This window comes from Mesoplodon mirus, assembly GCF_964341445.2.
Source record: "Mesoplodon mirus genome assembly, chromosome: 5".
Taxonomy (NCBI): Eukaryota; Metazoa; Chordata; class Mammalia; order Artiodactyla; family Ziphiidae; genus Mesoplodon; species Mesoplodon mirus.
In genome coordinates this window covers 126,990,403-127,014,405 of record NC_138980.1, presented here as the reverse complement: position 1 = coordinate 127,014,405, position 24,003 = coordinate 126,990,403, and the positions used below count along the sequence as shown (strand labels likewise).

The window sequence follows — 24,003 nt, the reverse complement described above, 5'->3', positions numbered from 1 at the left end:
AATGCTGGGGCTTCCCTGGTGGCGCAGTGGTTAAGAATCCGCCTGCCAATGCAGGGAACATGGGTTCGAGCTCTGGTCGGGGAAGATCCCACGTGCTGCTGAACAACTAAGCCCGTGCGCCACAACTACTGAGCCTGTGCTCTAGAGCCCATGTGCCACAACTACTGAAGCCGGCTCACCTAGAGCCTGTGCTCCGCAAAAAAAGAAGCCACCACGAGAAGTCTGCGCACCACAAGGAAGAGTAGCCCCCGCTCACCACAACTAGAGAGAGCCCACATGCAGCAACGAAGACCCAACGCAGCCAAAAATAAACAAAAAGAAAAAAACCCAAAAGACAATGCTAGACTAATGGCTTAGACAATTGTAGAAAATTTCTAAGTTTGACTTACCCCAAAACTAGTGTAAATGATAGCATTATGAAGACTTTTTAAAGAAAGGAAAAAGCAGACATATACCAAAAAGAGGGTAATACTGTGAACCACGTTTCCATTGCCTAGCTCCTAGAATGACCAACTCATGGTCAATCTTGTTTCATTTTTACCCCTACCCATTCCTCCTCCCTCAATGACTCATTTTAAAGCAAATCCTAGATGTCGTATTATTACAGCCTATATATTCCTAAAAGATATTCTTAAAAAGATATAATCACAATACCATTATCCCATGATTCCTATTAAACAAACACTTTACAGCTTCATCCATGTGAAAGGCACTGTCTGGTTTTTACTTTTGAGGATGGAAATAATCTGCCATGAAGAAACAGTGGTATAGTGTTCACCGTGTTTGAAGTCACAAGACCCGAGGAGGTGTGATGTGCATGGACAGTTAAAGCTACACTAAATCTATTTGTCGGGCTTGGCTTCAAGAACTGCATATTTTGGACCTAGTTGATCTGGTTTAATTTTTGCCCCTTAACCTCTGGAAAGTAAGGCGTGGGAAGGGGATTTAGTGTCTCTGTTATGCCGAGGCGTGTTTGAACTTGTTTCTTTTTCCAAAATGTACAAGTTGCTAGGAGAACCATGGATTTATATGAACAAGTCCTGCAAGAGACTTTACAACAACAACAAAAAGGCAAAACTGGCTGAGTTAGGGAAATTCGTTGGTTTCGGGTCACGTTCCTGCTGTCGGCAGTCCCGGCTGGTTTGCTCCGGGCGTGCTAGAGGTCAGCGGCCTCGGCCGAGGACTTGGTGCTTGGGTCTCGCGCAGCTCCCAGGGCTCTCAGGCGACAGGGCGTTTCCTCCTTTTCCGGCCTCGGAAAGTTTTGTTTTGGTTCTTAATTCCCTATCAAGGAAAGGCACCCTGTTGACCATTTCTCAGCGTCTCCTCCTGTTGGCCAGAGGCCAAGTTTCCCCCATTCCAGCTTGCACCGACTTGGGAACCTTCGAGATACTCGAAAGCTTAGGAAGCGAGTCCTGAGAGGAGGAAGAGAGAGGGCAGACTGGCTGTGGGTTCCACTGTTCCTGGCCGGCCCCTCTCTTCGCTCCGTCCCTGAGCCAGTACCCATCGCACCGCGAAGGGCGCGAACAGTCTCCCGGGTGCCTGCTCCGGTACCGGGTTCTCCACCGTTCCCAAGAAAATACTCTTTCTCAGACTTGCCCGGGCTGGAGCGGGAAGGAGCGGACTAAGACCCGGCAACGGGGCCCGAGGCGCATGCGCAAGCCAGCCTAGGCGTTTGAGTGTTCGCTCCGCAGCGGCGGCCGCTAGGTGGCGCATGCGTCCTGGAGGGTGCGGGCCGGCCTCCGGGAAGAAGGCGGCGGCGGCGGCGGCGGCGGCGGCAGCGGCGGTAGCCGCGGCGGCGAAAGGCGGGGGCGCCGTGGGGGCCGGGCCAGTGTTTACGGAGCGGCGGGAGGGCGCGGACGCGGAACCCAGCGCGGCGGCGGCAGGATGGTCATGGCGCATTTCGTTGAGAATTTTTGGGTAAGAGAAGGATTTTGGACATTGTGTGGGTTTCGGAGTCCGAGGGTTTCTGCGCCTGACCTCGGCCTGCGTGCGCTTCGGGCGGCGGCGGCGGCGGCTCCACGGGCAGGGCCGGCGTCCTCCGACCGCCGCCTGCTGCGTCCCGCCTGGATGAAACCCGTCGGGCGATTCGCTGGCTTGCCGCCCTAGCGGGGGGCGGGGGCTGTCAGCTCGGCCCCTCAGCCCGCGGTGGGGACGCCGAGGGGCCGCCCGCCGCCCGCGCTGGGACAAAGCGCCGGATGGGGCGGGAGACGGCACCCGGCCCCGCCGGAGACTCCGGGCGCCGGGCGCGCTCCGCGGCTCGGACGCGGACGACGGGCCCGCGGCGCGGCCGCCCCCAGCTGCGTGCTGCCGGCGAGCGCGGGCTGGAGCCGGGCGGAGGGGCTCCCCTCATTCCCGCTTCGCAGGCCCCCATCTTAGCCCTTTGGCCCCCCACCATTTCCCCACAAATTCCCGGGCGGGCTTGGGCTGGATCAGCACTTCCTCTCGGCCTCGCAGCTCGGCTCGTTGGTCTGCGCCCAGGACTTTGCCTCTGGGCCTGTTCACAAAGCGTATAAAAGTTGAATTTAATGGAACTGGATTCCTTGGGCTTAAATGCGCCGATACGTCTCTCTCTTCCCCGTTCTCCTTCCCCTTCCTCATTCTTTCCACACCCTCCTTTTAACTCGGTATTAGCGTTAGGTGGTTCTCTGAGAATGAGTTCCCAGTCTCCCTGTGGAGTGTTTTTCTGCAGTTATTGTTTGCTGTAATGGGAAGCACAGTTCAGCCATGTACAGGAAAGTAGTATGTGTACTCAGGTATCTCAGGAATCCCATTTTATGGCTTGACAGTTGCGAGTGCCACAATTCCATTTTAGTTAAGACGTGGAAATATTTAAAGTGGTACTCTTAAAGTGAATAAGGTATGTCTTAAGTTCTTAATTTCTGAGTGTTTCAAGCATGGTCTTGCTTAGTAATGAAATCAGTTCATAGTTATTTGTTTTGAATGTACCTTGTTTTCCACAATCGACATAAATACTAGACGTTAGGGTGTTTTTTTTTTTTTTTTTTTTTTTTTTTGCGGTACGCGGGCCTCTCACTGTTGTGGCCTCTCCCGTTGCGGAGCACAGGCTCCGGACGCGCAGGCTCAGCGGCCATGGCGCACGGGCCCAGCCGCTCTGCGGCATGTGGGATCTTCCCGGACCGGGGCACGAACCCGCGTCCCCTGCATCGGCAGGCGGACTCTCAACCACTGCGCCACCAGGGAAGCCCTTTTTTTCCTTTTTAAAAAAAACAGATTTATTGAGGTACAATTCACCTGCCGTATAATAGACCCATTTAAGTTAACAATTCAAGGATTTTTCGTCTGTTCATAGAATTCTGCAAATGTCACTACTCTTTTAGAACAATTTCATCATCTCAGGAAGAATACCAGTGTTCATTAGCAGTCACTCTACATTTCCTTTTTGCCTCAGTCCTAGGCAACTAATCTATAGATTTCTGCCTGTGTAGATTTGTCTGTTCTGGACATAATCATATAAATGGGTTCATACATGTGGTCCTTTGTGACTGGCTTCTTTCACTTAGCATGTTTCCAAGGTTCACCCAGGGTGTAGCATGCAGTACTTATTTCCATTTTATGGCCAAATAGTGTTCTATTGCATTGTGTGGGCGTGTGGGTGTCTCTCTCTCTATCTATCTATCTCACATTGTATTTATCCATACATCAGTGGTAGACATTTGGTTGGTTGTGCTTTTTGGCTATTATGAATAATGCTGCTATGAACATTTCCGTACAAGTTTTTCTGTGGATATATGTCTTAACTTCTTCTGGGAATGGAATTGCTGGGTCATGTGGTAACTCTCTGTTGAACATTTTGAGGAAGGGCCAAACATTTTCCAAAGTGGTTGCACCATTTTACAATCCCACTAGCAATGTCTGAGGTTTCCAGTTTTTCCACGTGCTGGACAACACTTATTGTTACCTTTTTTATTGTAGTGGTTGGGTGTGAAGTAATATCTCATTGTGGTTTTGATTTACAATACATGATTTTATAAGTATTTTCTCCCATTCTGTGGGTTGTCTTTTTCACTCTTTTGATGGTATTCTTTGAAGCACAGAAGTTTTTAATTTTGATGAAGTCCAATTTGTCTAATTTTTCTGTTATCACGTATGCTTTTGTTGTCATGTCTAAGAAGTCTTTCCTAACCCAGGATTACAAAGGTTTACTTCTATGGATTTTATATGTAGTTTTAGTTCTTACATTTAGGCTTATGATCCATTTGAAGTTAATTTTTGTGTACGGTGCTGGAAGAGGTACAGCTTCATTTTTTGCATGTGGGTCTAGTTGTCCCAGCACTATTTGTTGAAAAGGCTCTTCTTTTTCCATTGGATAGTCTTGGCACTCTTTTCAAAAATCAGTTGACGATAGACGTATGAGTTTATTTCCGGATTTTCATTGGTATCCCATCATCTGTCCTTATGCTAATACCACACTTTCGATTACTGTAGCTTTGTAGTAAGTTTGGGGTGGGGAAGTGCAAGTGCTCCAACTTTGTTCTTCTTTTTCAGAGATTATTTTGACTCCCCTGGGTCCCTTGATTTTCCATATGAATTTTAGATTTAGCCTATTGATTTTAGACTTCAGGTTTTACAATGGCAATTTGTAAAACCTCTATAAGGATTACTTAAAATTTGGCGTTGTTATAATGTTTTGTATTTTTTTAATTAATTAATTTATGGCTGTGTTAGGTCTTGGTTGCTGCACGCGGGCTTTCTCTAGTTGCGTGGGGGCTACTCTTTGTTGCAGTGCGCAGGCTCTAGGCTTCAGTAGTTGTGGCACGTGGGCTCCGTAGTTGTGGCTCACAGGCTCTAGGGCGCAGGCTCAGTAGTTGTGGCACACGAGCTTAGGTGCTCCGTGGCACGTGGGATCTTCCAGGACCAGGGCTTGAACCCATGTCGCCTGCATTGGCAGGTGGATTCTTAACCACTGCACCACCAGGGAAGTCCTGTTTTGTATTTTTGGATGCATGAATGTGTTTTTGAAGTTTGCTAACTTAATTCAAAATTGCATATTAACATTTTAAGGTTATCTTTTGTGTTCATTGAGTTTTGAACATAGCCTTTTTTTATGTTTTGGCTATTTTATGAATAATGCTTTATGAACATTTTTTGCAGGTTTTTGTGTGCCCTTTGTTTTCCCTCTTAGTAGAGGCATGGAAATAAATTTGGTTATCTGAAATCTAGAGAGAATCCCAAGTCTAGTTTGTGTTTTAGTGTTTGCCTTCACTTCCAATATTGAGTACAAATAGTTAAAATATACTGCATTTTATTTTACTTCCTGGTTGGTGGTGAAAGCTCTAAATTGGATCTTAAAAAGCTCCAAAGGAGGGCTAAATGAATTAGGAAACCCTGGGAACTAAATAACTTATCAGAATTTGTTAGCTATCTATTTAAGACAACTTAAAAATTTACCTATTTCTGAATCATTTATAAAAAATTTCTTAAAATAGAGAATTTGTAATATTAATTTCACTTTTCTCCCCTAATGTTTAAAGTGGCACTGTCAAAACAAAATAAAACTTGTCAAAGTGAGGTAAGGGGAACCATAAAGTTTTAGGTTTCTAACCAAACAAGCTGTTAATTGTTTTTTTCCCTACATATAAAAAGACAGATTTTCTTGTTGTGGCATTTTGTTAGAGGAAAATTTGAATCATTCAAACTCTCTTCAAGTTCTTTTGAAAGCAGCACATCCTGCCTATTTCTTTATAGTTTTTCTTAAAATAAAACTATATGCTACATTACAAATTCCTTTACCTAATATGATACTTTGAAGAATAAAAATATCCCAAACTTCCTACACAGCAGGTGTTTTGTTGCTGATAAGTCAGTTTTTGCCACAAAGTATAGTGTCACAAAGATAATCAAGTTGAAAATGTTTTTCTTTCTATTAAAATTGGACAGCAAAAATAATGTTGATGACAGAAATCCACAGTTACCTTTAATATATAAAAACAGTCCTTCAAAAGATTATTTAACTTCAAAAAGGTATTGACAAATATTGCACTGAAGAAGTTTCTCCATCTGCTGCTTCTTAAAGAGTCAAGTACTAGTTTATAATACTCTTGATTATATATGTCAGTCTTACAGTATAGTGATTAAAATGGCCTTATATATTTTTATATAAGTCCAAATTATTTAATTCAAGAGTTAAAAAGTTTTTTTTAAGGAATGGATTTCATAGCGATAATTACTTAAGGGGAAAAAACAAGAGAGCACAGCATACCTGATTTAAACACCTTATAAACTTCACTTTACATAGTAATCCCAATCTATATAAGATATAAAGTATTTCCCCAAAGACACCAGGTATTCTTTAGCATACATCACATTGTAATGAAGTGACATTTTTAGTTAGGTGACTTTTTCCAAAGATCTCCATTCAGCACATCAAGAATGAATGAATAACAATTATCTTCGGTATTTTTGTTCTGAATTTTTCCTTATTTCTTAAAAAAAATTTTTTTTTTCCTGATTAACCAGTACAGAAGTCTCATACCATTTATCTATTGATTTCACTGGTATTGTCATGCTTTACTTCTAAATAAATTCAGAGCACTAGGTTATACAGTTCTCTCTTGGTATCCTTGGGAGATTGGTTCCAGGACCAATACCAAAATCTACATGATGCCCAAGTCCCTTATGTAAGAGGCATAATACTGTATATCCAAAATTTGATCTGTCATTACATAGATAAACTGGGAGGATTAAAATGTTTTTAAAAATCTGGAGTTGCTATTAATAGGACTTTGGAATGCAAAACGTTATTATATTTTTGCTTGGTTATTTAGTCAAAATTTAGTATCCTACATGAGAGACTAACAGCGCCCCCCCCACACATATTCTTTGGGGTTATTTATCCATATGAAAATTTTAAAATATACATCTTTAAAAAATTAGTTGAGGCGACCATAGAAACCCAGAATATAGACTTTTTATTACTTGAAATTTCCAAATATTGTAGTTTGGGGTACCTGCTTAGGATCTGATCCCATCAGATGATATACTGAAGATTTTAAAGTGTGTAGGTTTGTATATTTACATATATACAGTAATTAACAAATTTGCAAAATTTACGTGGTTTAGTATTTAAAAGGTACAAAAGGGAATGTAGTATAAAATCTCCCTTTTATCCACCCACCAAGATCTCTGAAAAGGTAATCACTGTTACCAATTTCTTATGTAGCTTTCCAGAAATAACCTCTGTATGTACAAGCAAATAACATACATGTTAAAATGTGTTATTGTATAACTGTTAGCCAGTTAGCCATGCCCAAACTATTTTCAACTGCAATAAGCTATGAAAATTCAAACTACAGATTCATCTAACTTGGTTCAAATAGACTTGACAGGTAGATATTATAAAACTATAGTATTTTATTTAATTTACTTTTATTATTTTAAAATTTTATTTTTGGCTGCGTTGGGTCTTCGTTGCTGCGCGCAGGCTTTCTCTAGTTGTGGCGAGCGGGGGCTACTATTCGTTGCGGCGCGCAGGCTTCTCATTGCGGTGGCTTCTCTTGTTGCGGAGCACGGGCTCCAGGCACGCGGGCTTCAGTAGTTGTGGCTCGTGGGCTCAGTAGTTGTGGCTCGCAAGCTCTAGAGCGCAGGCTCAGTAGTTGTGGCACACGGGCTTAGTTGCTCCGCGGCATATGGGATCTTCCCAGACCAGGGCTTGAACCTGTGTCCCCTGCATTGACAGGTGGATTCTTAACCACTGCGCCACCAGGGAAGCCCCAAATTATAGTATTTTAGATGGAACTAAATATTATTGTCAGGCCGTTAGGTTTTTTTGGGGGGGGGGGCGGTGGAAGGGTGTTTTTGTTTGTTTGTTTTTGCCTTAATCATTGAAATTGAGAAATTGGTGCTGATTTAGTGTGCATAAGTTTAATTTAGGGGAAGGATTTTAGAGGACTGATATGGAGTGATAAAAATTTGCTGTCTGGGTTCTTTTCCAGCCCTACAGACTAAATCCTAAAGGTTCAAATCCTTTCAGAACTACTGAAATTATTTTGGCAAACGCATGGGAGAAGAGTATGCTTTGTGTCATCCTGCACTTTTGATTACCATAAGCCCTTTGGAAATACATATTTTATACACACATACACACATATATTTTGGAAGTAATTTTTTGAGTCTTGGGATATCTCCTGAGATTATCCACATCTTGATTTTATAATTCTCGAACAATTAACAGAAGCACCCTAAGAAGTCTGTATATAAATATAATGGCATGGAGACATACAGAAAAAAGGAGTAAAGGCTTGGCTTTCAATTTATCTAGTGTGGAAAAATGAAAAGATATTTGAATTGGAAGAATTTTAGTAGGAATCTGGTCCAGAGAGATAAGCAAAAATTGGTCAGATGTGAGGGAAAACGAAAGCAAAACAGTAATGGAGACCTGTAATTACAGTTGACCCTTGAACAATGTGAGGGTTAGGGGTGCTGACCCCTGTGCAGTTGAAGATCAGAGTATAACTTATAGTTATTATAGTTGGCCCTTCCTATCCATGGTTCCCCCGTAACCACGATTCCACATCCGCGGATTCAAGTAGTACTGTAGTATTTACTGTTTAAAAAAATCCACATGTAAGTGGACCTGCGCAGTTCAAACCTATGTTGCTCAAGGGTCAGCTAGCTGTCTTTCTACTGGTAAAGAGGCTAGAGAATGTTGCTGGAATGGCCAGAGGCAGAGAGGATTAAATTGGGAAGTGATTAGTGAACTGTGTGCTGAAGTTGAGGTACACAATTCCCTCATTTCCATCATGCACATGCTCCTTAGTGGAATTGCAGGAGTAAAATTATGGAAGATATGACAAGCATGTTTGCTTGACTTTAGGGAAAAGATAGGAAGGTATAATGTAAGTAAAGCAAATTGGTGGTGCTGGGGCCGTAAATAAGAAGTGTTAGTTTTTAGTTGGTTGAAATAACAGCCAGTGAAGATGTTTTTCTTTTTTATTTATAACTTATTATGTGATAGTTAAAACACATAAGAAAATAAAAATTACCTAAAGCCTTTTACTCTGTCCTCTAAGATTTTCTTTGGAAATATAAAATTCAAAACAGGTTCTACTATATAGTTCTGTATCTTGGTAATTTCAAATGATATTAACATCAAAGCATTTTTTTCATGTGATTAAGTATTCTTTGAAAATATTTTCAGTATAGGTTTCATGGAATGGATAAGATGTAATTTTTTTATAGCATTCCCCTTTTGGACATTTAGGTTACTTGCAGTTTTTGGTTTTTTCCATTTATGAATTATGAGGACTGGAGATTTAAGTGTTAACATGAACAGAATGTCAGACTAAGAAAGTAGCCTTGTGTGTCTTTCCAAGCATAGATTGAAAAGTTTTTGAGAAAGCTGAAATTGTTTTATTTTATTTTTCATTTTGAAAGTAATGAAAACTACATTTATTTATAGAATATTACAGAAAATTTGCAAGATAAAAGAATTAAAAAATTAGCTCAAAACTATTTGCTTCTGCTATTTTTGTTGTGTCTATATGGTATCTTTTTTTTTTTTTTTTTGCGGTACGTGGGCCTCTCACCGCTGTGGCCTCTCCCATTGCGGAGCACAGGCTCCGGACGCGCAGGCTCAGCGGCCATGGCCCACGGGCCCAGCCGCTCCACGGCATGTGGGATCTTCCCGCACCGGGGCACGAACCCGCGTCCCCTGCATCGGCAGGCGGACTCTCAACCACTGCACCACCAGGGAAGCCCTATATGGTATCTTTTTAGATGGCTTGAAGGGTTTAACTAATTGGAAGAGCTGAGTTGTAATTTAAAAGATTAGGGAGGAGTATTTGAGGGGTGAGAAAATGATTTTTTTTAAGTAATAAGATTTGTTTCCTTCACTCAGTCAACAGATGTGTTTGAGGAACTTTTGTTCTGACTGGTGAGCAATGTTCATTCTATGTTTTAATCACTGTTTTCTGCTTTAGCAATATCTTGCCAAGAGCTCTGAAGAATAGTTTTAGTGATCTTGTGTGAAAATTTTAATACATAAATAGAACATTGATTAGAAGAGATTATAACTTGTGGTTGAATGTCCTGTTTGCCTGTAGAAAAACTGTGTGCATGTATTTTATTCTTTTCTTCCTAGCAGTTTTCAAGGTAGAAATAGACCTGGAGGGCTGTCATTGCATATTTGTTGAATTCCTATCAAAAATGTCTAGAAGATTCTTCACTAGAGGGGCCATTCTTCAAAGCAAAAAAATATCTCCAGAATTAGTTAAATGTTTCATCATGTTTTTCAGAGAAGGCAGGATAAAGTGAGATTACATCAAACACACATTAATGGTATATTTTACAGCGACTTGTCCAAGGTTACCTAATAAATGTTAGTAAGAGCTAGAGTAAAAGGAAAATGTAGAGAGGTAGGAAATGATGATATTTATTTATTTATGTTTGAGGCAGTTTAGAGTTGAGAGGAAGCTTAGGCATGTTACTGCTGTTCACATGATAGTACCTCCTGACCCTTCTTTTCACCTTCCAAAAAAATTTGTTTTTGATTAAAAAGGAAACGAGGTAAAATTAACGTTTTAATGAATAGCCTGATTATACAGTGTACACACTTAATCTTTTGCCTATTTTTCTAGTTCTCGGACTTATCAAAAGTGAAGAATTTCCATGTTTTTAATTTTAGTGTTGGATTTACTGTTGCCCTTGAAAGTTCTTTGAAGGAGAAGTTTCAAAGCCTTAATTAAAATCTATAGCTTTGTGCTTTTACACTATTACTTTCCGTGGATCTCTAAAACCCAGATATGTTTAACAGTTCCATTTTCATTAAAATAGGAATTTCATAGCATTGTTAATAGAGGAGTGCATTTTTTTCTTCAAGTGGAAATATTTTGTATTTTGATTGTATTTTATGTCTATTAAAATTTTTTTAAAGTATAAAGTTATAAGATCAACCAGAAAAAGATGTTTTGAGTTACCAAAATAGATTTGATGACTTAAACTTTTTAACTTGAAATTTCAAGGGTATCTCACTTGTAGACTCTGTATTAGACCAGAAAAAAAATCTGTACATTATTAGTGACTTGGTGACCTTACTTATAACTTAGTTATCTTTTCAGATAAATTTCACTTTAATTGATAATTTAGATGCAAAACAATATGCATAACATGATCTCATTTTCATATTAAGCAGTAACATTTCTATATGTATGCAAAAAGGAATCTAGACTGATATACATCAAAATGTTAATTGCAGTCATCTTACTTCAATTAGAGTATTTAGGGGACACAATAGGTACTAAGTTTGTGTTCTCTTAAAGGACCTGTATGATTCTGTATTTCCATCTTTAAAGGATGATAAGCTTTTTTTTTCCACTTTATATTAGGAATTATTAAAAAGACTTTTACACCTGTTTATATTGGGTTATAACAAGATTTTATTTAGCTCAAGTCACATTCGGGAAACTTTCTATGGAAATGCTACCTCTTTGCAAAGTGCATTGAGATTGGCAGAGAAAAGATCCTGTCTTGGCGTAAACCTTCATTGTAATTGTCCTCCTTGGGTCAGCAATGGTGTTAGTAGCTGTTTTTGTCAGTTAATACTGAAAATTTCCCTGCTAGAATTTATTGATTAAAAAGGATAAAGTATTATTTATTTAACTTTTTTGACAACTTTATTGAAATATATTTTGTGAACCATACAGTTCATCATTTAAAGTGTATAGTTTAGTGGTTTTGGTAATGTTCACAGATACGTGCAAACCATCATCACAGTCTTAAATTACCTCAAAAATTTTCATTACCTCAAAAAGAAATCCCGTACCTTTTATCACCCCATGTCTCACCTTCACCCCACCTCAAGCAATACAGTAATCTACTTTCTGTTTCTATAGATTTCTCTATTCTGGACTTGAATAGGAGGGGAATCATATAGTATGTGGTCTTTTGTGACTGGCTTCTTTCTCTTAGCGTAATGTTTTCAGGGTTCATCAATATTATAGCATGTATCAATATTTCATTTTTTTTCTTTTTTATAAATTTATTTTATTTTATTTTTGGCTGCGTTGGTTCTTCATTGCTGCGCGCGGGCTTTCTCTAGTTGCGGTGAGCAGGGGCTACTCTTCGTTGTGGTGCGCTGGCTTCTCATTGCGGTGGTTTCTCTTGTTGCGGAGCACGGGCTCTAGGCACGCGGGCTTCAGTAGTTGTGGCACGCGGGCTCTAGAGCGCAGTCTCAGTAGTTGTGGCGCATAGGCTTAGTTGCTCCGTGGCATGTGAGATCTTCCTGGACCAGGCTCGAACCCAAATGTTTCATTTCTTTTATGGCTGAATAAATTCCAGGGCATGGGTATATCACATTGCTTATCCATGTGTTAGTTGATGGACATTTGGGTTGTTTTCACCTTTATTATGAGTAATGCTGCTATAAACATTAGTGTACTGATATTTTTGTGGACATACGTAATTTCTTACATGTTGATTAATGAATAAGCTAGCTGAAAATAAGCTCATCACTGATGAGTAAATACTTACTCTTAAAAATCTAGCTATTCAGGTTTAGATTTCTTTTTGGTGTTCTAAAATTGATTGCAGTGATGGTGGCACCAGTCTGTAAATATACTAACATTTTTTGCATTGTACACTTTACATGGCCAAATTATGTGGTGTGTGAATTATATCTCAATAAAATTGTTATTAAAAAGAATAAAAATTTGATCAGAAGAAGAAAAAATATTGGCCGTTGATAATCAAGATTTTATATCAATTGTAGTGTACTTGGGAGAAAATCGCATTTTACAGCTGCTTGTCAGTATAGCTTTTAGCTCTGTTACTCCTGTATTGAGGACTTGACCTGTTTATTATTTTTTTTATTAGAAAGTTAACCTATGCTCATTATTCCATTTTCCAGAAATAATTTGCTGTTAATAGTTTGCTGTATATGCCTTCAGATTCTGTTTGTATGCATATATGCAACCTGTTATTTTTTCAATGGAAATGAAATTTTATGTATACTGTTTCATACCATGCTTTAAAACAAAATTTATGGAAGCACATTTTACATATCATAAAATCTACCCAATTTAAGTGTACAATTCGTTGATTTTTAGTAACTTTACTGAGTGGTGTAGCCATCATTAATTTTAGAACATGATCATCCTCCCAATAATTAGATCCCTCATGCCCATTGACAGTTAATGCTCTTTTCTACCCTCAGCTCTAGGTGGCCACTAATCCACTTTCTTTCTCTATAGATGTGCCTATTCTGAATATTTCATATAAATGGAATCATACAATATACGGTCTCTTGTGTCTGGCTTCTTTCATTTAGTAAAGTTTTTATGAGGTTAATCCATAAAGTCATATGTGTCAGTGTTTTTTCCTGTTTATTGCTGATTTGTATTCCATTGTGTGGATCTACCTCATTTTGTTTCTCCATTCATCAGTTTGGGACATTTAGTTTGCTCCCAACATTAGGTTATTTTTGGCTTTTATGAATAATTACAACTTCCTTTTTTTCTCACTGACATTATGTATATCTGGGCAGATTTAAGAAATTAATACTTTAAAATGTACTGCAATTAAAAAACACTTTATGTATTTCATTGTAGGGTATACTATCATTTGTTTAACCAGTAATGTTAATGGATTTTTTTTTGTTTTTGCGGTATGCGGGCCTCTCACTGTTGTGGCCTCTTCCGTTGCGGAGCACAGGCTGCGCACGCGCAGGCTCAGCGGCCATGGCTCACGGGCCCAGCCGCTCCGCGGCATGTGGAATCATCCCGTATCGGGGCACGAACCCGTGTCCCCCGCATCGGCAGGCGGACTCTCAACCACTGCGCCACCAGGGAAGCCCCTAATGGATGTTTTTGAGTTCTGTTTTCTCACAGTTATAAACAGTACTGCAGTGCATATTTTTCCACATTTATCTTTGTATGTGTGTTTTTGTGGTATAGATTTCTAAAAGTGGAATTGCTGGATTTAAGGGCGTGCACATTTACAGTTTTAGTAAAATATTGAAGACCAGAAAACATCTTTAGCTGTAATTCTTTTTGATATTAAAACTCTGTCGTCAACTTACTTGTACATTTGTGTATTTTAGTTAGCCAAGAAAAAGCAAGTTCTACTTGCTTGAGTTAACAGAATATGTTAAGAAAAAAAAAATTTTTGTGTCGAAAATGATAAACTTGTGGTTACCAAAGGGGAAAGGTGTGTGTGTGGGGGCATAAATTAGGAGGTTGGGATTAACATACACACACTACTGTATATAAAATAGATAATCAACAGGGACCTACTGTATAGCCCAGAGAACTCTACTCAGTATTCTCTAATAATCTATACGGGAAAAGAATCTGAAAAAGAATGGATATAGGTATATGTATAACTGAACGACTTTTCTTTACACCTGAAACGAACACAACATTGTAAATCAACTATACCCCAATATAAAATAAAAATTAAATTTAAAAAAATGATAGGAACATATCCACTTCAAGGTCTAGCGTGATAAAATGGGTATGTAATTCAGAAATATTTCCTGTTATTTTACTTGTCTTTGAATTAGACTAAAAACATTGATGGCTATTAAAAAATTAATAGAACCTACATGGGGGTACTTTTAGTTAAAAAAAACTGGGTAATCTCAAATGGTGACAGAAATATGAGTTACGATTGCCAGTTTCAAGAGTGGTCTTCCCCATTTCCCCAGAATTTCCAGTTTTTTTTTCAGGTGAAGACACTGAAGCCAAATAGGTCTAGATCTGAGCTCCAATGCTCTTGTCTCCTACTGTATTTTTTCACATATGTATAGATATGTGTATATTTAATACACTGTCATCTCTTATCAAAAGCTGTAAAGTAAGTTTTTCACAAGGTGACAATATGCCTGGGTTCTTGGTTGGTACTTGACTTTGAAGTTTTTTCTTTTTAAAGATACATGTATATTTGTGTGAGACTGTGTGTGTGTGTGTGTGTGTATGTATGTGCAGAGAGAGAGAGCCATTTGAAGTATTACAATTTTTGTTTAGTTTGTGCCAGAGAAAAAGTTAATGATCAGTAAATGTTTGTGTTAATAGATTTATGAAATTAAGAAAACTGCCTACAATCAGGCTTATTACATTTTTTAGAACTCAGTAAATGAATGAATACCCAAATAAGAAGAAATGACACATGGATTTGTAATCATGCAGCGTGTTTATGTGTAGTCGTTAGTGCCTCTTGAAGCAGACCTTTTCAGCTTCACATCCTCATTGGTATTTTTCCTTCTCTTTCCAAGTGAAGACCTGAGGGATGGAATAGCTAGTACTGTTTCCTAGGATATATTATATTACTGTTACTGTAATAATATTATTATATTGAATGGTAAAGAAATTAATAAATCTCATTTCCTCTATTGGTAATTTCACGTAATATGCTATTTGCATATCTGAACTTCCCAAATAAAGAGCTTACTTTTTGAGACCTTCTTAATAAGAACCTAGATTTCTGAATGTAATTTAACCTTTGTTTTTTGGCTGTGGTTGCACGGCTTGTGGGATCTTAGTTCCCCAACCAGGGATCCAGCCTGGGCCCCTTGCAGTGGAAACGTGGAGTCCTAACCACTGAACCGCCAGGGAATTCCCCCCCCCCCCCACTTTTTTTTTTTAACCTTTCCTTGATTGGTTAATGTTTACAGTACTGTAACAGTGGAACAAAATGCTCAGGACCTTATTGCCCCAGTTACTAGATGATCTCCAAGTTTTCTTGTTTTCTTTAAAAAAAGAGAGATGGTAAATATTATTTCTTCTAATAGTCTGTGTGCTTGTGTGAATAGCCCTTCAGTACCAGCTCATTTCTAATTTGAATATGCATGATGAATATGCATAATACACATTGGGAACCCAGGTAACCTGACTTGTTAGAGTTATGTGCAAATGAAAACTGGTAGTTGTCAGGGGAGAACTTTGGGGACTGAGAGCTCCAGACTTTGGATTTTATAGTTTTAGATTTCAGATTTGTTTTTTTCAGGGTTCACGACTATGTTATGGGAGTTGGTGGATAGTTTATTTGTAGTTTCTTTATTATATTCAAGTAATGGAATAGATCCCTTGGAGGATTCAGGCCCTTGATTATTTTGTCTATAAATTTACTAATCTGCATGATGATGTTATTTTTGCTTGCTATAGACTAGTGTTAATGGTTATTTCAGAGAATATTATTTTGACTGGAATAAATTTGCATGAAAAACCCAGAGAAAGTAAAGAACTAAAGTTAGATCACAGATTTTTTCTTTATTTTAAACATGAAAAATTGTAGAAGCCAAATGGATGTGTTTAGATTTATAGGAGACTATAGTTTTATTTTATATTCTTTTTTAAAAAATTTTATTTATTTATTTATTTATTTTTGGCTGTGTTGGGTCTTCGTTGCTGCACGTGGGCTTTCTCTAGTTGCGGCGAGCGGGGGCTACTCTTTGTTGCGGTGCACGGGCTTCTCATTGCAGTGGCTTCTCTCCTTGTGGAGCACGGGCTCTAGGCGCGCAGGCTTCAGTAGCTGTGGTGTGCAGGCTCAGTAGTTGTGGCTCACGGGCTCTAGAGCACAGGCTCAGTAGTTGTGGCACACGAGCTTAGTTGCTCCATGGCATGTGGGATCTTCCCGGAACCGGGATCGAACCCGTGTCCCTTGCATTGGCAGGCAGATTCTCAACCACTGCGCCGCCAGGGAAGCCCTATTTTATATTCTTGATAAATGGAAATGGATGTTCAAAATGCTAGGGATATTATTTGTATTATCTTATTACAAATATGATGTTTTAATTCATTGTATGTATAACAGTCTAATTACTTGCTATATTAGTTGACAGGTTTATTAGGGATCACTTCAACTTAGCGGGAAGTTCCTATAATATGTTTCCTGTTTTTGGTGGACTGTGGAAAATTAAGTTTCAGTTTGCATAACACTTGCTTACGGCATTGCTTTCTATTTCCAACAAATATATTCAATTCTTCATTATTGTCATTGAAGAAAAATAAAAACTGCTAACTGCAAAAAGAGTTATTGAGCTTAGTTTCTAAATAGTCTTTCATTTCACCTATAAAATTGATATTTCTGATGTTTTCTTTGTTATGACTTGCTAATTTAGCTTTATATTGGATTAAATGGCATTAGGATTTTCTAGGGTTGTGTAGTAGTCTAGTTCTGTTAATTTCCCATTAGTTGAGGACTAGCCAATGACTGTTATTGCTCTTTTATTAAAATTTTATCTCCTTTCTCACATCTCAAGTTGTTTAAGTTTATTGAGAGACTTAGATTAGTGATTATAAAGTGTTTTGTGGTATTTAGTGCTTATGTTATTAGTAAATTCTGTCTTGACTCAGAAGTCAAGATTCGGTTATTTTAAAGTACAGACTCTGAGTTAAATAATCAGGAATCCCTCAATGCAGGTTAAAGGAATTGACATGGGATTTGGTAATGTATTTTAAAAGGTCCGTGTTTATCTTTCCTAAATTATGTTGCATTTATTTATTAAAATTTCATTAATATATCTTTATGAGTGATTATAGAGTGTGTATATGTGTGTATATGTGTATATAATATATTGTAAACTGTATCAAAGCATATAGTATTCCTTTGATACAGTTTAAAGTTATACAGTTAGAGCAACAATGGTTAAATTAAGGAAAAACAGCTCATTTGAGCATTAGAATTGCATGGTAGTTATTCTTAAGTCATTTTGATCTCTTTGTTAAACTAAAAATCTTTTTAAATTTTAGGGGGAAAAAAATAGTGGCTTTGATGTCCTTTACCATAATATGAAATATGGACAGATATCGACAAAAGAACTAGCAGATTTTGTAAGAGAAAGGTATGTATTTTTTAATAAGTCATTTAACAATTCATTATCAAGATAAATTTCAGAATATAAATAATTGAGAAAATTTTAGTTGGATTTAGATAAAAGTAATCAGTTACACTTTTAAAAAGTACACTATAGTTATACTTTAAAGTAGTGGTTCTCTGTCATCTACACACTGAGGGCTAAATAGTGGCTGTCAGTGGCATTGATAAACTCCTGATTTGCAAATCACTGCTTGAAAATATTATCTATATATTTTTCATTGAATAGGCTAGCAAGGTGATACAGTAGAAAAACTGAGGAATTTTGTAGGATAAGATATTACCATTTCTCTAAACAAATATGTCACTAAACAAACATTAAAATAATTTGAAAAGACTTTTCTGAACTTGTAGTTTAATTATGTATTATTATAACTTTTATTTTTAAAAAGTCCTAAGTATATGTTTTTAAATTGTGCAAATTTAGAAACATAATTTTTTATTACTCTTAGAATATAATAGTCAATTAACAACTATTAAAATCAGTATAATTTTTTTTGCATTTTATTTTTTTTTATACAGCAGGTTCTTATTAGTTATTATTTTATATATATTAGTGTATATATGTCAGTCCTAATCTCCCAATTCATCCCACCACCACTACCCTGCTTTCCCCCCTTGGTGTCCATACGTTTGTTCTCTACATCTATGTCTCTATTTCTGCCTTGCAAAGCAGTTCATCTGTACAGTTTTTTCTAGATTCCACATATATGCATTAATATATGATAAAATCAGTATAATTTGATTTGATTAAGGCTATTTTGTGGCTGGACCCACTTGGTAATTTTTATGTGAACACATTTAAAATCTTTACCTTGCTAATATAGGGATACTTTGCCTTTTGATACAATACTTCATTCATTTATTCTTGCAATATATATCCCATGTCTGCTTTGTGCTAGGCACTTGTCTGGATTTTGGGGATAAAGAGGCAGCTTCTGCTTCATGGAGTTTGTCAACTGGTAGGAATTGGGGAACAAACTACTCCGTGTTAGACAAATCCTCTTTGACTTCCATCTTTCTACTGGAGTTAAAAGGGGGACCATAAAGCCCTAAGTGCTATGGATAAAGTTGTCCCTCACTGGCTCATTTTTCATTACTGGAAAGAGTAAAAGGAGAGACTCTAGAACTCTGCATCTCCTGGCACAGCACATCCCCTAGCTTCCTTCTCCCCCAATACTTACATCACTACTATAATTATCTACGTTGAGACCAACAGAGCAGTGGTAATTATGCTTTTTCGCCCTATTTATGTCAGTTAAGAAGTCCAGGACTCCTGGGTCATCCCTTCTTTGCTCAGAATCTGACCCCTTAATGATTCTGTGGGCAGTGAGACAACACCTCCTTTCACTCCCCCTTCCCTACTTTATTTTTCTTCATAGCACTTAGCAACCACCAGATATAAGTGATATTTTACTTATTTTTTTGTCTGTCTGTTTCTCTCCACTAGACTGTAAACCCCACAAGGTCAGGGATTTTCTTTTTTTTGTCTTTTTTGCTTATTGTTCATTCTCCTGCACTTAGGATAGAGCTCGGCCCTTAGTAGGCCCTCAGTAAAGACTTTTTGATAGAATGAATTTCTCACATCACTGTCCTGATCCAAGCTATCATTATTGTTGCCTGGACTGCAGCAGTAGCACCTAACTGGCCTATCTCCATTCATTCTTGTTCTCCTGCAACTTATTCTCTGTACTGTAATTGGAGTGTTTTTTTTTTTTTTTCCCAAACTACAGATCAGTTTGTTACTCCTCCTTGTTTAAACCATTTCAGAGGCTTCCTATTGCTCTTAAGACAGAACTGTGTGGTCTGACCCCAAATTGCCTTTCAAGCTTTAGCTCACACTAGACTCCTCTTTATTCAGACTCCTTTTTCCTCTCCAGAGACATTGGCTATTTTATTGACAGGCTTTTTTTCAGTCCAGATTTTGTACATGCTTAGTCCTTGTTTGTACATGCTGACCTTAAGAGGTCAGCAGTGTGCTCACTTCTCCAGGGATGCCTTTCCTAATCTCTCTGACTAGGTCAAAGTCACTTATTGTAATCTCTCTCAACATCATATATCTCTTTGTAGTATTTATAAAATGTTGTAATTACTCATTTTTATTTGTTATTGTTTCTGTTCCTTATAGGGGAACAGTATACAATATTCTGTTGTATCCAGTGCCTAGCACAGAGCCTGGCACAATTGGATACTCATATTTCTTGAAGGAGTGAATGATAAAGAAAGGAAGAAAAGACAGACATAAACATATGCTATGCACTAAGGACTTTGCATACATTATCTCATTAAACTGTCAAAACTCTTAAGTCCTGTTTTATAGATAAGAAAATTGGGACCCAGAAAGGTTAAATAACTTCTTAACTTAGTCATTCAGACTTTCTTTCTCTCATATCCTCATCCTCTCCTCCCCACTTCCATGCTCCCTTCATTTCTCCTCCCTTTCTCCTTTGCTCCTTTCTTTCTTCCCTCCCTACAGCTTTATTGAGGTGTAATTGACACACAACATGCTGCACATATTTAAAGTATACAATTTCATACATTTTGACATATGCATGCACTCATGACCATCACCACAATCAAGATAGTGAACATATTCATCTTTCCTTTGTAATTCCTTCCTTCTGTCCGCCCCCATCCATAAGCAACTACTTATCTGCTTTTGACACTTAGGTTAGTCTGCATTTTCTAGAATTTTATGTAAATGGAATCATATAGGATATACTTGGTTGTCCAGTGCTTTCACTCAGTATAATTATTTTGAGATTGGTCCATGTTGTTGCATGTATCAGTAATTCATTCTTTTTTGTTATTGAGTAATATTCCATTTATGGATATATTTTAATTTATTTATCTGTTGAAGGAAGTTAGTTGTACCTATCTTTTGAACTTTGTAATGAGTGTATCAATTTAATCATAGAGTAGATATTTTTTCTGACTCCTGTTACTCAGCACTTTTGTGAGATTCGTGTTGAATTTAGTATAATTTATTTACAATGCTATTTAATATTAAATTATGTAAATTTACTAAATGTATTTATCTACTAGTGTTGACAGACATTTGGGATGTTACCAGTTTTTTTACTGTTAACAAGTAATACTACTTTGAATATTCTTGCACACGTGTCTCAGTATACACATATTTAGATTAGTGATTTACCCTGGAGTAGAATTGCCAGGTCTTAGAGCATGTGTATGTTCAACTCCAGTAGTTAATGCCAAAGAATTTTCCAAGGTGGTTGTACCAATTTACACCAACAGCTGTTGGAGAGTTCCAGTCGCTGCATGTCCTCAGCAACGCTTGGTTTTGTCTGTCCTTTAATTTGAGCCATTCTGATAGGTAGTACTCTCTCATTGTGGGTTTTTGTTTTTGGTTTTTTTTTAAATTTGCGGTACGCAGGCCTCTCACTGCTGTGGCCTCCCCCGCTGCGGAGCACAGGCTCCGGACGCGCAGGCTCAGCGGCCATGGCTCACGGGCCCAGCCGCTCCGCGGCATGTGGGATCCTCCCGGACCGGGGCACGAACCCGTGTCCCCTGCATCGGCAGGCGGACTCTCAACCACTGCGCCACCAGGGAAGCCCTCTCATTGTGGTTTTAATTTGTGTTTCCCTGATGAATAATGAGATTGAACATCCTTTCATATGTTTATTGGCCATTTGCATCTTTTCTTTTATGAAGTATCTCTTCATCTTTTGCCTATTTTTCTGGTTTTTTTCTTCCTTTAAAAAAATAAATTGAAGGAATTCTTTATATATTCTAGATAAGAGCAGTTTGTCAGTTATGTGTTACAAATTTATGTAAATGCATTTGAGTTTTATATGTCGTACAGCAGCCTGGTGATTCTTGTTTATTCTGGTAATTTTATTTATCTGTACATTCTTTTGGATTTTCTGTGTGTGCAATCATCTTGTGAAAATGACAGTTTTATCTCTCTCTTTTTAATACCTTTTTATACCTTTTATTTCTTTTTCTTATTGCCCTGGCAAATACCTCCAGTGTAATGCTGGATAGAAATGGTGATGATAGGCATTCTTATCTTGTTCCCAGTCTCACATTTCACTCTTAAATATTTATTCTGGTTTTTCCCCTGCTATTTATCAGATTATGGAAATTCTACATACTATTTTGGTAAGGCTTTTATTTTCCTTTCTAAAAAAATCATGAATGGATGTTTTCTTTCTTTTTTGTTAGTCTGAATTACGTTGAATTTTGAATGTTAAACTAACTTCCCTTTCCTGGTATAAACCAAACTTTGTGGAGATGTATTATTGATTTTATACATTAGTAGAACAGTTTGCTACTATTTTATTTCTTATGTTTGCATCTGTATTTATCAGTGAGATTGGCCTGAAAATTTCCTTTCTCTAAATATCCTTCTTACATTTTACTAATCAAGGTTTGTTGGCTTCATTAAAAGGGGTTGGAGAGTATACCCTATTTTTGTATTCTCTGGAAAAATTTGTGGGAGATTAAAGTTTCTTCCTTATGTGTTTTATAGAATTTGCTGGTAAATCCATCTGGGCTTGAAACTGTCTTTGTAGGAAGGTTTTATATCACATATTTAATTTTTTAAATAGTTACAGGACTATTCAGATATTGCAGCTCTTCTGAGTTTTCCTATCTCATGTAAATTTTCAAATTTATTGGCAAAAAGTTATTCTTAATATTCTTCAATGAACTTTTTTTGTTTGTTTGTTTGTTTTTTGCGGTACGCGGGCCTCTCACTGTTGTGGCCTCTCCCGTTGCGGAGCACAGGCTCCGGATGCGCAGGCTCAGCGGCCATGGCTCACGGGCCCAGCCGCTCCGCGGCATGTGGGATCTTCCCGGACCGGGGCACGAACCTGTGTCCCCTGCATCGGCAGGCGGATTGTCAACCACTGTGCCACCAGGGAAGCCCCTCAATGAACTTTTAAAAATGTCTACAGGATCTGTACTGATATCCCACTTTTTTCCCCTGATGTTGGTTATTTGTGCCTTCTCCCTTTTTTCATGATCAGTCTCATTTGATGTTTGTTGTTTTTAATAGTGTGTACAAAGAACCAATTATGGACTTTGTCTCTTTTTATATATTTATATTCTGTTTCATTAACTTCTTTATTTCCTTCCACTTTATGTTCAGTTTTCTGTTCTTTAAATTTTGGGGGATGGATGCTTAACTTAATGATTTGCAACTTTTTTTCTTTTCTGACATATTCATTTAAGTCTATAAATTTCTCTCAAGCATAGCTCTTGTTCTACTTCACTAGTTTTGAGAAATAGGATTTTCATTATACTTTGTTAAAATTTTTAAAGTTTCATTGTGTTTTCTTTCTTGCCTCTGTGGGTTATTTAGAAGTGCATTTCTTAATTTCCAAATATGTGTTGATTTTTAGAGGTATATTCTTCCTGTTAATTTCAAGCTTAATTGCATTGTGATTAGAGAACATACCTGTATGATTTCAGTGTTTTGAAATTTGTTGACACTTTGTTTATGAACCAGGGTAGAGTCAGTTTACTAACTATCTCTATGTACCTGAAAATATTTTGTATTTGTTGGGTATTGAGTTCTATATGTATTTATTATGGTAAGTTTGTGAATTCTGTTGTTTAATTCTAATATATCCTCACTGGTTTTTGTTTTTTAATCCTGCTCATTTTATCAGTTCCTGAAAGAGCTGTTCTGAAAATCTTTCATATTGATTGTGAATGTTCATCCATGTAGTTCTGCTAATTTTTGCTTTATATATCTGGGGCCATGTTAGTAGATGGATAGAAATTTAGAACTATGACATCTTCAGGTGATTTGAACTTTTTTTTTTTCATTCATTATGCAGTGTCCTTTTATGTCTCTAGCAGTGTTTTTGCCTTGAAGTCTTCTTTGTTGTTATTAAAGTGTCATCTGTTTGCTTTTGGTTAGTGTTTGCATAGTGTTTGCATTTTTTTCCTTAGCTGTGTTCTTGTGGTGTAGATATGTTTCTCTCTTGTTTTTAAAGCCATTTTCACAATCTTTATTCTTTAATTGGAGCATTTAGTCCTTTACATACAGTATATTTGCAGATATATTTGGCTTCAACTTTGTTGTGTCAGAGGTTGTCAAACTTTTTGTGTAAAGGCTTTGTGTGTGGTCTGGTCTCTGTTGCAACTATTCAGCTCTGTTCTTTTAGTACAAAAGCAGCTGTAACCAACATGTAAATAAATGAG

General features: G+C 37.7%; 1 protein-coding gene across 1 annotated transcript in view; it reads left to right on the top strand.

Annotated features, from left to right (window-relative positions):
- The first annotated feature begins 1,800 nt into the window (after positions 1-1,800).
- The window catches only part of FCHO2 (FCH and mu domain containing endocytic adaptor 2), a 115,158-nt gene continuing 92,955 nt past the window's right edge, over positions 1,801-24,003 (top strand). The window contains exons 1-2 of the mRNA XM_082620477.1: positions 1,801-1,917; positions 17,703-17,794. Of these exons, the coding sequence (XP_082476603.1) occupies positions 1,885-1,917; positions 17,703-17,794 (125 nt within the window). The 5' untranslated portion in view covers positions 1,801-1,884. The remainder of the gene's footprint in view (positions 1,918-17,702; positions 17,795-24,003) is intronic.